The sequence below is a fragment of the Protopterus annectens genome, chromosome 4.part1 (genome assembly GCF_019279795.1).
Source record: "Protopterus annectens isolate FY-2018-M chromosome 4.part1, PAN1.0, whole genome shotgun sequence".
NCBI lineage: Eukaryota > Metazoa > Chordata > Ceratodontiformes > Protopteridae > Protopterus > Protopterus annectens.
The window spans coordinates 820815723-820833574 of NC_056734.1; the positions used below are offsets into that span (position 1 = coordinate 820815723).

Sequence of the window (17852 nt, forward strand, 5' to 3'; positions counted from 1 at the left end):
TATACATGTGAACTGTCATAGTATAACAATGTTCTGACTATGACATAACATAGCATAGCTTCATAGTAATCCAAAGTGCAATCTTAGCTTGTTTGTATTTCTGTAGTAGAAATGTATAATACCTAGTTTAAATAATTTGGTAAATGTTAAGCATTATGTAACATCAGCTGTTTCATATGTTTTATGACCTGTTACTCTTTCTACTTTGCATTCTATATGAGAAAAATACTCAATAAAAAGATATTAGATAAAAAAAAAGATCAGGATTCAAACAAGTAACCCTCAAACTGAAGAACTGAGTTACCTTTATCCCTGGTGTCCTTCTTTCCAGAGGTGTACAGATGTAGTCCTTAAAACACCAAAACTGGTATGTCTGATGCGGAATGATCATACTGAGAAAAGTGTACTGCAACTGCCTTGTCAGCCAATCGGCAAATATCAGCATTCAGCTTGGCTCTGCGTATAGAACCTGTCTGTTTTGTATAACTTGCTTCTAGACATGTCCTGCATTGAACTAGAGAAGCCCGTTCTCAAAAGTGGATGTAAAAACCTTTTTTTTTTTTTTTTGGAAGTTGTTATGCTGGTAGCAGCACAAAACATTTGACACATATTGCACCTTGGATGATGACAAGAGTTTTGTGCCATTTTGCACTATGTTTTGTTCTGGTTTCAGTCTACTTCTTATGGTAAGGTTCTGTACATTGGATAGTTTTTTTAAACAACAGTAGTGGGAGTTCTTCAAAAAGTTTGTCAGCTTATTGTTCTCACTGAATATTGGTTGCAGCTCCCGTATAATCTTGTAGAATTTTTTTAAGGGCAGGGTGATATACTGTCCCCAGTGTAACCTTGTCATGGAGGGGGGAGGGGGTCCTCTCCATAGCCTAAAACAGCTGTTGTCTTGGTAGCTGTATTGCTGATTGTACAGTTCTCCTAAACTCCCTAGCAGTGTGTACCTTGAGCAGGGAAGCCTTTCTTCAGTTGATCCAATTGTGCATGTTGTTCTCCCCCCACCCACCAACCCCCATCTCTTTCACGGGAACAAATGCCGTGCTACAGAAGTATGTAAATGTAAATAAGAGACTTTCCATCTGGCTGGAATGATTATTACTTCTTTGCAGATTTATTTTTCTATCTGTTGGTTTTCTGTAAATGCATGCCTATATGGTTCCACTGTGTCGAGTAACCTTAATTCCAGGAAGATAACGCTTGCAGATGAAAAGTTCAAGGAGACAATTATAGACTGGTGGATTCTGTTCAGCTCCAAGTGGAATCCCTTGAGGACATTAATGACATATGTCCAGCTTATGAATAAATCATCAACTGAAACAGAAATAAGCAAGCAGCATTATGCATATAGTGCTGTAGAATTCCTCTTCCATGACTGGCATGACGAGGTTTGCTTATTGGGGCCACCATCTAGAATCCACTGTAGTTCCCCAAAACCTCAGCATAATGCTTTCCTTTAAAGTTAAAGTTGTTATGTGTGAGAATGAATTCTATTACATGTGGGGTGGTGGCATTAGGATTTGCTTTCTCTCATACTTAAGATAGGTACCATCCTTGTATAAGCAGCTTGTACATTGCGATGTAACATCCACTGTGGATAAAATAGTATTGGATGGTATATTATGATAACCTGACAGAATATAAAGAAAATGAATGGCATCTTCAACATAGGTATGTCTTTCGCTGACTAGTGCTTTCAGATTTTTCCCCTTATCCCTACGGATCCCTCCTCTCAATATCCCTTTGCGTAACGCTATTATATCTTGAGCTCCCTGGTTTATGGATTTTTGTTAGCATGTAGAAGGTTCTTAGTCTAGGCTGACTGCAAATTAGGTTAGTTAGCTTGTCATGATGTTTATATGGGAAGGAGTTGATAAGGCCCCTTACTTCTTTGTGTACTGTATAGTTAGATCAACAGGCTGCAGTCTGTATGGGTGCGATCAGAAATCTGTCTGTTGACTTCACTAGCATTTTCATTGTGGTTCAAGATCACCACCACAGATTTATGCCTTTTTTTATGATGATATTGTTTTTGGAGTTCAAATACTCTTCTTTCATCTGAAAGAGAATTATTATAAGTGGTTCATATGTCAGGAAAGCTCAAACCCAGGAGGGTAACAGGTTGATATTGATGGCTAATTTGCAGGAAAATGGAGAGAAGTCAGAGTTTAGTAGTTTATACATGAAGGTAGCAAATAAGAAGGAGGCACATTTAGTGATGTAGGAGCTGATGTAGAAAAGGAAAAGATGGTGGGACATGCATTATCCAGCAAGTTTAAAAAATCAACAAATTTCATTTAGAGTTTCGGAGTACATTTGTATTATAGAGGTTAGTTAAGGTAAGTAAGGAAAGGGAATATTCTAGTTTTAGCATCGGTACACTCACACACACACACACACATATATATATATATATATATATATATATATATATATATATATATGTATATATATATATATATATATATATATATATATATATATATATATATATATATATATATACTATATATACACACATATCGCTATAATAGACCTCCATGTTTCAGGTGTAAGCTGGCTGGTGAACTTTGTAGGCATATGTGTGTTGGGAAAGAACTTTGTAAGATATGAATTCCATGTGACTGTGGAAAAAGAAGGAAGGGCTTAGTATAATGCCCAGATATTTGAAAGCATCCCTGTTAAAGATAGATTGCCCCGTGGTCCTGGATTTGTACTGGATATATCTTAGTAAGCATTTGACTGCTGTCAAAGATCACATTTCATATTGTATAAGCATAACTGAAAGACTATGTCTATTAACCCAGTGGTAGAGGACTATGAATTTTTTTTTTGTAAACTGGTTTGAAGTTCAGAGGTATAAGGGCTTTGTTTTATGAGTAGATTGTTTACATACAGTCTAATTTTAAGAGATGGGAGATCATCAGAGATGTTGTGAGTTCCTTACTGGTAGTATAGGTACTACAGAAAGACCATGAGATATATACTCGAAGTAAAGTAGTGAGGCTTCCTAACTATACATCTAAGGATGTTACTTTGCTTGTCAAAGAATCATACAGGGAGTGCCGAACATCCATATTGGTGACTCTCCAAACTACCAAGAGATGAGTATCAAGATAAGAAGGTAAACGCACAAGGCTGCACCTGACAGCGTGCAGTGCTAATGCTGAAGCACGTGTTTGCAGTAGGACTTGTCCAGCTGCTTGTTCATATAGTGATGCTTAATGCTGCCAGCAAAGGTGGTACTGCTGATCCGAATCTGCCTAAAGGATTTTTTTAATTACTTTATGTGTGGTCCATCCATTATTAAAGTATTTATAATGCAATACTGAGTTTTAGTATTTCTTTAGTGTGGCACTCAGTGCACAACTTTTATTTATTTCTTTTGCAGTTCTTTAGTTCATGACTGCAGTGTAATACTGTAGAGTTTTTGGTGGATTCAAGATTTGTGGTTGGTTGAATCAAATCCGGCGCATGACTTCCCAGGATACATTATTGTGCTTTTAACGTCTTATCTTCATGCTTTTCTTTTGGTATTTTGGAGAGTCACTATTATGGGCATCTGGCACTATCTGTACAATTCTATGAAGATTAAAGTTATGAAACTAGACAGTGAGTTCATACTGATAGTGCATCGACTACATACAGATGGTGAGATATGTAGTTGTAAAAAAGAGAGTATATATAGAGTGCAGTTTATGTCACTGTTGTATAGGAGCTCTATACAGCCAGTGAGTAATCTACTAGTAGTTTAGGAACTATATATAAATCAGAAGTCAGATCCTTGCAATGCAGACATGGTCTATAAACAGTGAATTATATTCCATTAAAGCAGGGATGGTGTACATTTGCATATTGTTAGTCCATGGACAGCACACACAGGTGACGACCTACAACTGAATTGCAGTGACTGTAAATAAATTTGACAGATACTGACAATGAAGGGACAATTTGAAATGATTTGCATAGCAATAGTGTAGTGTATGTTTTAGAAGTGCAACAGCCTTCTTGAAGCCATAAATCTATCTCAGAAACTGCAGGTAGGTTTGATGTTTTGTTATGTCCAGTCTTTCTCTGATTTTTCCAAAAGTTGAAAGTAATGGCAGTGAAAAATTAACTTTATGAAATAATGTATGTGACTTACACTGAGTTGTAATTTAGTGCAGCCTTCTGCGCAGATATATCTGTATATCTGATAAGAGGAGGTTCTTCTGAAAACACAAAAAGACCAGCAAGCATGAGAACAACTCAGTTGGTAAAATTGCTCAGGCTGACAGACACACTCCTCATTCTCATAATGCACAACAGTGCCTACCGTGTCCAGATCTTCATTGACATTCTTTGAGTTCAGTTGTGAACAATAGCCTCTGGCTGCCTGTTGTGGATTTTTGATTGTTTCCAATTAAAAAAAAAAACTGAATAGCTCCTTTCAGAATTTTGTTCTTATTGTTTTTAACCTCAGAATTATTTTCTCTGTTTTAAGGCCAGAGTCAACACTGCCTACTAATACCCAATGTTCAATAAAGCTGAAGAAAGGTTTTTCTTGCTAGCTAGCTCTTTTTTGTCACAGCCTTCTTTTTTTCTCTGTGTTCCTTTTGGTCATGATGGAGAAATTTTAAAAATATTCCTATGGGAGGAAATTCTTTTTTCAAGATAGCCAAATAGCCAAATGTCATGCAAATACTGTTTGGGGGGAAGAGCATAATATTAAGAAGTGTTCTATCTATAAATAATTGTCCAAGCTTAAAAGCAGGAAATGACCACACACAGTTTCATTTATGTAAATAAGCTTTGTCTGCTCAGCCTTCCACATCATCTTCTTCTGTTTCCCCTGAGCAACTATGTCCTGTATGGGGCTTCCCATCCCAACCTTGAAAAAGGCAGAGGTAATAAATGTCACAGACTTATACCCTCTGTCTTGGTGTCTCCAGTTACTGTAGTTAAGTATCAAGATATAGAGGAGTCAGTGCAGAAAATTAAGAGAAAAAATGAGTGATACATTGCAGGAGGGTGATTCTTTCCCTCTTGATTTTATCAAAAAGGATTTAACTGATGCTTTTCAATCCATCTCAGACAGGGAGGATCACCCTCTTCAACATTCCTCAAGGGCTGCAGTGCCAAGAGTTGGTTCTTTCCCTGTCATGCCTGAAATTCATTATGAAATGTTAGCAGAGACACTGCTGGGGTTGAATAAAGGCACTCTGTTGCCATTTCCTTCCTCCGTTGGTGTTTGGATAGGGTGTATGCAATGTTTTTTTTACATGTTAAAGGTCTTCTCTAAGTTCTTCACTGGCACTGTCCATAAGGATGCAGGCTTTCACTCTCCGAATATCAATCTTGATGTTGGGGTGCCTGTCAATGCCAATCATTTGGATATTATTTTCCGCACTGTATGGGTCACTGGTGGTCTTCCAAATGCCAGTTTACAGCCTCAGTGTTGATGCCAGTGCTGCTGACACTGATGATGTTATCAGCCAGTGCCAGTACTTTGGGTCTTAGCAGTACTGTTAATGTCAGCCTTTTCAGGACTGATGCCAGGTATGACCCTCTAGACCATGGGATTTTCAGCAACAGGTCTCTCTCTCTCTCTCTCTCTCTCTCTCTCAGTATATATATATAGGGATTGGCATAATGGTAAAGGTGTTTACCTCACAGACACAAGGTACAGGGTTTAATTCTCACCTTTGAGGGAAATCGGCTAGGCTTAAATAGCTCACAACGGCAGCTAGCTTAGTACTTACCCATATGTGTACTGGGGGTTGTAGCTGTCAGGAAGTTGGTATAATGGTTAAGGTGCTAACTAAGATTCAGGGTTTTATTCCCAGTTTTGATAGGTTGAGGGTTGCGTAATGGTTAAGGTGTTTGCATCACAAACACAAGGTATGGGTTTGATTTTAACCTGTGGTCACTGTCTGGTTATTAGAGAGACATGTAATAGTCTGAGGACTGCTTGCCTAGTAATTTCCTCACAAGGTATCAATTTAGCTTTCAGGATTAATGCTGATATCAAGCCAGCAAGTTTCATAGCATAGTTTTCAGACAATGACATTTCAGGCACCAATGCTGGCACTGCAGATGGAGCCAGAAAATCTTCTGCTTGGGTTGTCAGTGCTGTCATCTGTGGTCAAGCATATCAAAATGTCTACAGTTCTTCTGCAAACCTTTCTGGGGGGAGCAGCAATCCAATATTCTCTTCACAGAGAAGGCTCAAGAATGTCAGAGTGTTCCTCCACTGGTGTACATCTTAGGAGCTGCTACCAGAGCTTAGGAACACCCTGATATGGTATTTCCTGTTCCCAAAACAATTTACCATATCCTTTGGCCACTGAGAGAGAGAAATCTGAGTCATAGTTTTAAGGGCAATTGACTGTCATTGGTACAGGAAAGACTTTGAATGTGATATTTCAAATAACATTTTCTAGACAGAGCGGAAGTTGCTGGATGGAACAGTCAAGGAAAAATTAGTATCCAACTCTTCCACTGTGTCATCTATGACCAGAAATTTCTGTACAACTCCATAGATGATTCAACCAGAGCCACATGATTTGGTATTGCCGCCTGCTGACACAAACTGATTTCTTTGACAGAGTTCACTGAAGACTGCAAGACAACCTTTATAGACTCTCATTTTATGGACCCTTGTCTCTTCAGGTCAGAAGTCAAAGCACATTTTAGAAAGTATGGAGTAGTCCAAACCCCTTTCTGCTCTGGGCATGGAATTTCAGCTATCACAGTGCCCCTTTCTAGGATTTGACACCAGTGCCAAATGTGGTTCAGACATGGCACACAGCATAAGAACAGCAAGAGTCTTGAAGCAGCCCAATAAGGACAGTTTCATAAAAAGTTACAAACCCAAAGACAATGGTCATTGGCACTCCCTGGGCAGTTGCAGCCTTTCTTTAGGGGATCCCCAGCAGCCCTGAAAGCTTTGCCTGACTGCTCATCTATGGGACAATACAAGGCTGCTTGTTCCTTCACCTGCCTACATTGGTGTCAATCACCATGAACAGGTGGATCAGGATTCCTATCCAGACAATATAAAATACCTGTTATGGCACATCCAGTGTCACTCTGTCTTCTCTTGTTTATTGTCCCAGCCCCATCAGTTATTAGCAGGAAGGGAGGTTGTCAGCCTTCTTCTTTCAAAACAGAGATTCCCAAGAGGTCCCACCAGATTAAAAGGGTCAAGATTTCAATCCAGATTCTTTTTAATATCAAGGAGGTCCAACAACTTCAACTCATTCTAGACCTAAGTGTCCTACATGTTTTCATCCCCAAGAAAATCTTTCATTTATCCATTCATGTTTATTCAGTCCATCCTATCTTATCTGAAGGATTCAGTATGAGCTTTTTAGATCTCCATGATGCCAGTCTCCTCATCAAAATAGTAGGGGAGTCTAGAAGTTGTTGCATCTTCTGGGGGGAGCCTCTCAATATCACTTCTGGGCCCTTTCATTTGGACCTCAGCCTCCAAGTTGTTTATTATTAAAAAGTGTTGTTCTTTTTATTGCCATGCATTATCAGTATAAAACCACAAAGACATTGAAAGCAGCTTATAAAACATTTATTATCCAAGTAGATAGTAGCATATGTAAAGTACACTAATAACAAGTTTAGGCTAACCATAACACAAATGAATTACAAGCGTTTATCTACATGAAAAAAAAAGAACAAACAGGTTCTGGAATATTCCTTCCAATCATAATTCACAAACATGATCAGCAGTAGAAATATGCAATTATTATTCAGGGATTGGTGATCTGCATATTTTCACATACTCTGCACTTTCTCATGACTTCATTCATATAATTACACAAACAAAGTTATATTTAATGGGGAACAGAAAGAACAGGCCAAGGCTACAGAGATATATTATTTATGTTTGTACTTGCTCCACTCAACATTGCTTTGTTAAAGAACAAAGCAGCACTATATGGTTTATCTAGATTCAGCATAAACATGTTTCTGGTTTGAAATGCAGAAATCCATTTTGTCAGCTGTAATGTCTGATATTAGCGAAAATCCATCCTGATACTTATATCTGTTGATAATTCTATATAAGTCCGACATTTACCATATGCAGGTCCATTGTTGTAGCCCATCTCTAGTTGCAGGGAGCAAAATACTCCCATACATAGATTATCAGATGCTAACTACACCAGCAGTTCAGACCGTCTGCAGCAAGGGAATCTCTGTTCTCAATTTTTCACTCTCTTAGCATGGCAGTTAACCTTGGAAAGTTTCATCTGACCTACTGATACAGGTTTGCATTCACTAACTGGAGTTTGGACGCACATACCCACAGCATGTCATCCAGCAGATAGCATACAGTCTCTTCAGTCAAAAGTTGCTATATTTAAATCTTTTTCTGATTCAGTGGATTTTTCTATAAAAATCCTAAGTCTCACAACAGCATTTATCCCAGTGGCACCCCATGTTAGACTACTTATGAGGGTGTTGCACTGGACTCTGCAAGCACTGAGACTAAATTTTAAATCCAGTATCTCAACAGGTTCATGTTTTCAAGCCATGAAAGATTGACCTACAGTAGCACATCACAGTTCCAAATTTGAATAAGAGCAATTCTGTCTTCTTACCAATTCCCTTAGCAATAGTCACAATGAACATGACAGCACTGGAATGAATTACAGCAAGGAGATAGTTCAAGGTTCAAAAGATCTCATGGCACCTATCGAAAAGAGCAGGGACATCTTTTAAGGCTAAAATATATATCAACATTTTGAAGATGAGAATAGTTCTCTTGACCTTTGAAGCATTTCAGAACTCTCTTCCCTTAGAAGTAATCAACATTCACTCAGACAACATGGACACTTTACTATACTAATAAACTCAGAGGATCATACCCATTACATCAAGAGTCAATGAAATTGTGGTAAATGATGTTCAGTATGGTAATTTTCTGTTAGCCAACCATATTTAAGGGGACACGCATTTGGTAGTAGACAAATTCAGTCACTGCCTACTGATGCCCTAGAAGTATTCTTTCAGCACATTGGTTGCACAGAAGTTGTTCTAGGGTCTATATTATATATTTGAAGCTTCAAGATTTTGAACCTCATATGTTTGGCAAGCCCCCCTGCACCCCACACCCCCCCTACTTAAATATACCAACTCCGAGACCGCACTTCAGTGCAGAAAAGGGACATTTTCCCATTCTGCATGTACAGAGCCGTTGCCTTTCACCTTCAAACTTTTCAAAGTTTGATCATATAGTGTCGACCATATGACATTCAAACTTTGAAATGTTCGACAATTTAATAAGGACTCGTTGTTCCAAATGATTGGCAGTTCCTGCTATGACCAATTTGCTTCCCCAACAAACATCAAATGTAACATTTAGTTTTCCCTCATCCTTCCAAAGGGTTTACACTCCATGGATGTTTTTTGTGTGGAAATGGTCCTCTGCACTCCTCTGTGCTTTACATATTCCTCTGGTAATGTGGTTTATGAAAAAAGCTGCACAAAGCCAAGATCATAGCTCTTTAATGGCCTAGACAGATGTAATTTTCACTACTTTTGACTCTCCTTTTGGAGAAACCACTAAAACTCTGCCCCTTAAGGATACTACTGACCCAACAATTGTGAAAGTCTCATCCAGACACACACACTCACTTTTAGTAACCTACAGTGATCCCTCTTCCTCCGCATGAGTGTTTTGAATTTCCTCATTTCCCAGAAAGTCAACATATAGGACCTGTAAGTAGAAGTGGACTTAATTTTCTGTTTGGGTTATACCAAGGAACTAGATATCTTTTCAGTCCCAGCGCCTTCCATACTTGCTTGGATTGCCCAGATTTCCATTTAAAGTTGAATTACTCATCTCTCATTGCATGCCTTACTGCAGAATCCAACTTCCACCAATGGCTATATTCATCCTCTTTGGCATTGCTAAAAGGTTTCAAAACCTTCCTGAAAGATTTGTTTATGATTAGACCTTCCCTGCAGCATCTGGTATGACCTTCAGATTTGTACATTGTGCTATAATGGTTGACTGTGCCTCCCTCTGAACTTACTTTCACCAGGCACAAGAGAGTTTCTGAAATGCATGATTTATTGTCTGATTCTGCATAATTAGTGTTTTTCGCAGAAAGAAAGAAAGAAAGAGAGAATCACTCTTCCTGCTAACCTTTTGTGCTGAAAGTGGCTACTTAGAATAACCACAGCCAGGGCATCTGTTTTCCATTATTCTGTCCAAATTGTTTTAATTATGGAGAATATATTCTACAGTGCATGTACCAGGCAGTTGAGGCTCTTTATTTACAGAATAAAATCTGCAGAGATAAACATCAGTTTGCTGCTTTCTTGTATAAGAAGGGTTCAGAAAAAGGTTAAAAAAATGACCTTGTCCATTTGATGTATAGCTATACACAATTTTGTTATCCCAAGTACATTAAGCTTCTCCTATAATACTGAAAGTTCATTCTATCAGAGCTGTAGTAATTTTCCCATATATTTTTTTTAGGTGTGAAGCTGTTGATGATAATTGTGCAGCAATTACATAGTCCAGTCTCAGCACCTTTGCAAGTCACTATAGATGGACCTGTTGCCATGTCTTGGTCATCCTCTACAAAGACCATAATAAGGTGTATGGTCTCATAATGGGCAATGCTCATGATTGCTTAGGACTGCATTTACTTATTATAAACTTCTCATTTAAGAGGAACCTTCTCCTACCATATTCAGAAGTTGCATACCTAACATAATGATAAAACTGAAATAGTAAGTTCATTTTCTGTAACATCCCATCACACCTTCCTCCTCACTTTTAGAATAGCCGGTCTTGAGTTTTTAGTCTTTTTTTGTTCCAAATCCCAATACACTAGAATGTCTTACTTCAAATTTGGCAAGGCTTGACACTGTGGTGCATTGTGGGATAGGACTTTTTTGGGAAAGTTCTACATGGCAAACAGTACTCAGCCTGTATTTACAGAAGATGAACCCTGCTAACTCAGAGCTATAATTATGTTAAGTATGTATTTGTGTACACTGTAATTAATTATGGTTTTACTTGCATGCTTCATCTTTCTTGTTTCTCTTTAAGTACTCGGGGCTCTATATAAGCCATAGAATTTAATACAACTTTTTAAATTTTCCACAGTGGTGAGAAAAAGCGATGGATGATTGCTCTAGCTCCATTCCAGAGGGAGAGGTATCTGCCAACAGCACATCAGTTAGGTAAGGACTGTCTCCTAGGAAAAACAGTAATGGAGCACTTGTTTAGGGTAAGATTAGGTAACATAACTATGGCTGGAGTAATGAATGATTTTATTATGTGGCTTTATTCATATGAGCTATGAAAGCAATTTGTTTCTTAGCACTATCTCAATATTATGTCATCAGCAAGAGAGAAAATTGTGCCTTAGCAGTGTTGTGAATTAGCATAATTAAACATCCTTTCAAAGCCCCCAGACTTAAATGTTGTATTTTGAGACACTATTATTGTACCCAGTGAAGTAATTTGCACACAAAGTCATGCTTTTTGTTACAGAAAGTCACAGCTGAGTGTAAGTATTAGATTTCTCTGTTTGTTTATTTCATTTGTTAGCTAGGTTTGAGCCCAGTGAATATTTCTCAGGCTCAGACTAGAGCCTACAGAAATTGGAATCAGCCCTGATATACTTCCTTGGTTCCAAAATTACCTTTATGACCACTATATCTAAGTATATTTTCACAATAGTATCTGTCCTTCCACCACACTTCTTAAAGAAGACTCGTAAGGCTCCATTACTACTCCACTTCTTTTTCCACCAGCACTCTTCCTGTCCGTGACCATCTGAACAACCCCACGGAGCTAGTCAACTCCTTTGAGTACCTTGGTATCTGACTTGACCTCTTACTTAACTTCCACCTGCACCTAGACCATACATGAAAAAAGACAAACACTCTTCTCTGCTGGCCCCACATAATCTCCCTGTTTGTCTCCAAACCAATTGGGAATGCAATAGACAAAGGCATCCTTCTAGGTCACCTAAACATGGCCTTCCCCTAGTTGCAGCTGCCACCAAAACAAACTCCTCCACAATTGCAGCCATAGCTAACTTAATTTGCTGGTTTATTACACTCTCCCCTAGGTTTGAGCACCAGTGACTTACTCTAGATAAAGCCAGTTGGCTTCCAGTCTAACAACATGCCAGCCTCTTTCTAGGGTTTCAACTTTACAAGCTCTTCAGAGAAAATTATTGCCCAGCTTTTAACTAACTTATTCAGGCAAGCTCCCACTTATAGTCCAAGAAGTCTTAATAAATCACTCAGTGCTATTTCTGCAACATCCCAAAAGCAGAATTCATTGGTCTGACCTTACATTCCCCATCCTTAGCTCCAAGTTCTGTCCAGTTCTTCCCTCAAATTTCAAAGACCTGTTTGCTTACTCATCTTTCCATTCACAGTTTAAAGATCATCTCAAGACCAAAGCTGAATGCTTTCACTCTGGCCACATTACCTAATCTCCCATATCCTGCCATGACTCCAGGTACTTCTTTCTCTTTCTGCCCATATTAACTTTTCCTACATTACATCTCTAAACTCAAACTTGTAAATATGTTTTGGACATAATCAGGATAGGTCCACTCCACGGATATTGTAATGCCATTCTAGAAAAGAAAGAGCTGGAATAGCAAACTTGCCTTAGCACCTATAACCCACATAGAGTTAATTCTGCTTGTTCAAGTAAATGCACTCCTCATCTTAAGAAACTGGAATACACATTATTTTATTAATGGTCATGATGTAATATTTGCTCCAGTCTTCATTTTTCTCAGACATTTTTATGCCTTTATTTTTGATGGTTTTTGGTTGTTATATGTTCTGCTACAACATATACATCTTCATTTGCATTTTTGCTTTTTCGCATTTTTCTAAATTGTTTTTTTCCTGTATTTTTCTGAGTGTATGGCTGATATGCTGAATGGCCAGTTTTAATAGTACTTTTTGTTTGTTTTTTTTAATGAATATTCACTTGATTGTTTATCTGTGACATTTCCTAATATTGCATCTCTTCTCTTCTAAGGTTACAGTGACACACACACACACATACACACACACACACACACACACACACACACACAAACACACACATGCACGCACGCACATACACACACACACTTCTTCACTTTGTCTCACAAGATTTTTTTTTGTCTTTTGTTTCTTTTTGGTTTATCATTCTGGTTCTTAATTCTATTGATTTTAGGCAGCTTGGTGTCTGGTATCATGGCCCATCTGATTCCTTTTGAATTTAACTTCTTGTTTTGTTTTGTATGGTTTCCATTGACTTCTGTTGCATCAGTGGCTCCTTTTTATCGGGCGCCAGGTTGACAACTGGATACCATAAAAATTCACTACCAATCATTAGCGGACTGGAATTCCGCTGTAGCAACCCCTAACCGGGAAAAGCCGAAAGACAGTTTATTTTTTCAGACTGGTTGCCATGGCTCTTACTGTAGGATTGTTAGTTGTAAGACTTTGTCATTATTTACACTCCTAATTCTGAATTCTGGACCTGAGACATACATTTACAGTTTGGTTATTTTCTTGCGCATATTATTTTTCTATTTTATTTTCAGTACCCTTCTGTATTTATGATTGTTTATGTTCATTTTGTGCCACCTGGTTTACCTGACTTGTACTGTTATACCCCATGGTTAGGGCGTGTGGTGCCTTACTTTTGTCTACACAGGCATGGGGTCCTTTTGTACCACCAACTTAGAGAATGTACTTCAGATTCTTTGAGTCTCAGGACAGACCTCTGTTTTTTGGCTTTTTGTTGTAACCCATTCTTTTTTTACAACAGGGTTGATTATAATGGTAGACTAGAGTGTCATTAGTTACTATCTGTTTTGGCTCATTACAGTGCATGAGTTTGTCAGTCATGATTTATGATCCATTGTTTTCAGTAAGTATTTATTTAATTTTCCATGGGTAAAGTTGTAGTTGATCAAGTCCGGTTGGTGAATAAAAGTGCTTATCTTAAATAAATGCTAAGATATTCTGGTGGCTAATTCTGCTCAAGTTTATTTCAGCAATACTTTTATAGAAGAATTAACATCTGAAGCTTTCATCTGTTTATTACTGTTCCTTATACTTCTAAATGTAAGACTTTTTATTTTTCATGTTTCTCTTATAACAAGGAATTGAAGGCAGTATGCTATCTCCTCACATCTCTGTTGCATTTTGAATATTTTATATAGCTGCCCTCTGTGTGTTTTCTCCCATATATATATTTGAAGTCTGAGTGCCTTTTCCCTTTCATTTTATACCGCATTTACCAATTCCTCTCTGCAGAGCTCCACACTATAAATGTCATAGTCCATATACTCATTTGTGTTCTTCGATTCCCTGTGTATTATTACCCACATTTCTGTTTTCCTATGTAACCCCATTTGGTTGACTTCTTTAATATTATTCTTATATATCCAGGGTGAGACTGAAATTGATCCGCTGGGGATCAGTGCTCTTACCTGGTTACCAAACTGAATCAACATAAGAAGTGGATGAAGTTTGACTGGCAGCTTCTTATAACACAAACCTGTGTTCATTATCCTGATGATTATTGTGCTCTCGGAAATAAACCACTTTCTTGTCTAAATACGACTTTCCTTGCCACCAGTGTTAGACTACAAGGCTATAACTCCCTGAATATTTCTGTTCCCAGCCTACCCCCAACAACTTGTACAAGGAAAGCACTTTTAGTGCATTCCAGTCCTCAGGTAGTCCTGCTCTTGATAGTGAGCTACTGAAGATCTCATTCAGAGGATCCACTAGCCTAGTAGACAGATTCTTGAAGACCTAGGGAGGCAGTCCATCCTGTCACTGTGGTTTGTCTTATTTATTGACTGATTTACTTACTTACCCATTTATTCATTTACTTACTTACTTACCTACTTATTCATTTGTTAACTTCATTGAATGGGTAGGTGGGCTAGTGCTCAGACCATTTTCAGTACAACCCAAACAAGATAGGCATTCACAAACTTCAACAGATAGTTATAATTCTTTGTTTTCCTGTGTGTGACAGTTATTTACAAAGTGATAATAGAGTGACACGTGGAAGGATTAAATACCAATGACAACTGCACATATTTACACTACTTTATTTCTTTTTTTTTGTCAGATTTTCCACAAGTACAATGTGTGTACCCATTTGTTGCTCAGGAGCCAGATGAATTGTCTCTAGACCCAGCAGATGTTCTAGCTGTTTTGGATCAGTCTAATGATGGTGAGTACCTATGTGGTTATAAAGAGTGACAGAAGGAGAAATGTTTACGTTCTTTGACTCAGTAGTACTGAATTCCAGTCCATGGAATTTCCTACAAAATAATGACAATTCAGTCCTTCCAGCGGCTTGTGCCTTGAGTGTTTCCAGTGATCACTACTCCCCTTGACCCCCCCCCCCCTTACATAGCACAGTTTCTTCACAGGCCTCCAAGGGTCTTGAGTACCCTTCCTTTTTTATCAAGTGACACCGTATCACTCACCATACCCCTTGCCACGATTAAATACCTGACTTTCATTGTTGTCTTTCATCTGTAGTGTAACCAGTTTCCATTGTTAAAGAATGTTTCTAGAGTGTCCTTATTCTGCTCCAGGTCAGGAAATGTACTCTATCTCTATTTCCAGTTTTGGTCCCCATTTTTGTCCCAGTTGCTATAACAACTATCCATCCTTTCTAGTTTCACTCCTTTTTGCTATTATCACAGCAAGAAAAACTCAGTTCATTCTATTTCACCCATTCTCTCCAAAAGCAAGCTAAACTGTCACAAAACACCTGACCTTTAGAGCCTCCACCTACCAGATCAGTTGGCTATATCATGAAAAATACTAGAATAGTTTCCTTCAAGAGAAAGTGTAAGGCTGAAACAGGGAGTGAGATAGAACAGACAGATCTTGTACATTAGACCTAAAGTTCCAGTTATCCTCATTACAGATGTGTCACTGAAACTTAGAGTTTTCAGTTACACACCTACTGCATTGTACAGGTTTAGCTATATTCAAGCACCAGTAATGAAATACAGACCCACAGACCTAAGAGGTGATGGCATAGTTTTTGTACGAATGTTGTGTGTTGGGTGACAAAATTGCAGAATTTCATTATAGTCCAATAAAGAGCTCCATGCTTTGATAAACAAGTGTGCAGGCAACATGTACTCTTCTAGAAGTAGATTCCATTCTTTATTTGGTTATATTAAGTAAGTGGATTTGCCTAATGGACATTTATCATCCAAAGCCAACAATGTATAACATGAGATAAATACAACATACTGTGTAGTTAATTTCAGGCATCATATAATAAGGATACAAGAGTTAAATCAAGTCAGTTATGCCTGGAATGGAATTCAGTGAATTTTGTAGTCAAATCCAGTTCATTTGTATTATGTGACTACAGTGCTTTAAGATCATGGAACCTTGGGGGGGGGGGGCAGCTTTCTCTTCCCCCTCTCCCAAAGTTAAGTGACATTGAAATTAGTATAGGTAGAAATGCAGAGGTTTGGGACACCTTCCACACACTGGGGTGTGAGGGAGGCTTGCCCTTTGCAAAAATGTTTTAGTTCATGTATTTCATTAAAGTCTTTGCTTCCTAAAGTTGGCTTTGCTGCTACAGAAATGTGTCAGTTGATCATCACCCATTTAAGCAGGTACTAAGAAGAAATTTGGGTGAAATTGGTTTACTGTCAAAATTCTGGAAATCTCTTGTTCGAGTAATGACTTACTCGAACTGAATGAACGAAAATTACAACCAGTGAGTTCTCTACCCACCAAACATGGTAATGACAAGAATGTCAACATTATCGACATTACCCAACTTACCTTGACATCCAGAGATGTCCTACACGTTTTGCAGGGGGGCAACCCCGCTGCACCCCCCACACCCCCTGATAATTTTATATTCCAACTCCAAGATTGCACTACAGTGAGGAAAAGGGTAATTTTCCTAATCCCCACTGTAATGCAATCCATTGTAAACAGTGGCACTCAAAGCCATGAATGCAAGTTGTGTCTTGATGTTCTGGAGGCAATGTAATTTCAACTCGGGATTTTCAAATTTTCACCTGTACACTCGACCATCTGAATGATGGTAAATCACCTTTTAGACTTTTGATAGTAAACCTATATATATATATATATATATATATATATATATATATATATATATATATATATATATATATCTATATCAACGTATTAAAGTTTGTGATTGTGGAAGTGTTCCCCCACATGGGTATGCAGGGTACGTGCCCCCTGCAAAAATAACTTTCCTCCAGGGTTAACCAAAAATTTTTAATTGATTGACAGTAGATCAAAGAGCTATTGACCAAATATCATGAATCAACTGCTATGACTTTTTCTGTTCCAATCACTGCAACTTCTAGCAGAAGTACAGCAAGGAAGTGGCAAAGGGAGCAACCCCCGGGCACAAGATGTTACAGGGTGCAGTCAGGAAGTGCAGTTCCTGCATTCTTATTTCTGTACCAGCATTTTCTCTTCATCTGTTCAGCTCTGCATCTGAAGTTGTGATCTGAAGTTCTGATGGATTGGAGGTTGGACATGAGACCTTGGGGCACCAGATCAGGAACTTGCACTGGGTGTTCCATAAGTCAGCTTTGGCTTTGACTTCTGTTTTTTTTTTTCACTTTGAAGCCCATATATTGTAATACATTGTTTTAGTTAATAGAAGTGGATAATGCATTGTTAAATAAGGAGTTTACGAGACACTGCATCAAGTCTAGCTAGGATGGAGATTGATTATTGCAAAAGTCTTGATTCTGGAAAAGTTTATCTGCTGGCAGTTCTAAATGAATGGTACAGGCAAGGGATCCAATATAAGCAAGCTT

General features: G+C 38.2%; 1 protein-coding gene across 1 annotated transcript in view; it reads left to right on the forward strand.

Annotated features, from left to right (window-relative positions):
- NGEF (neuronal guanine nucleotide exchange factor) overlaps positions 1-17852 on the forward strand; it is a 760193-nt gene that overhangs the window by 731392 nt on the left and 10949 nt on the right. The window contains exons 14-15 of the mRNA XM_044070587.1: positions 11126-11202; positions 15134-15238. Coding sequence (XP_043926522.1) covers positions 11126-11202; positions 15134-15238 — 182 coding nt within the window. The remainder of the gene's footprint in view (positions 1-11125; positions 11203-15133; positions 15239-17852) is intronic.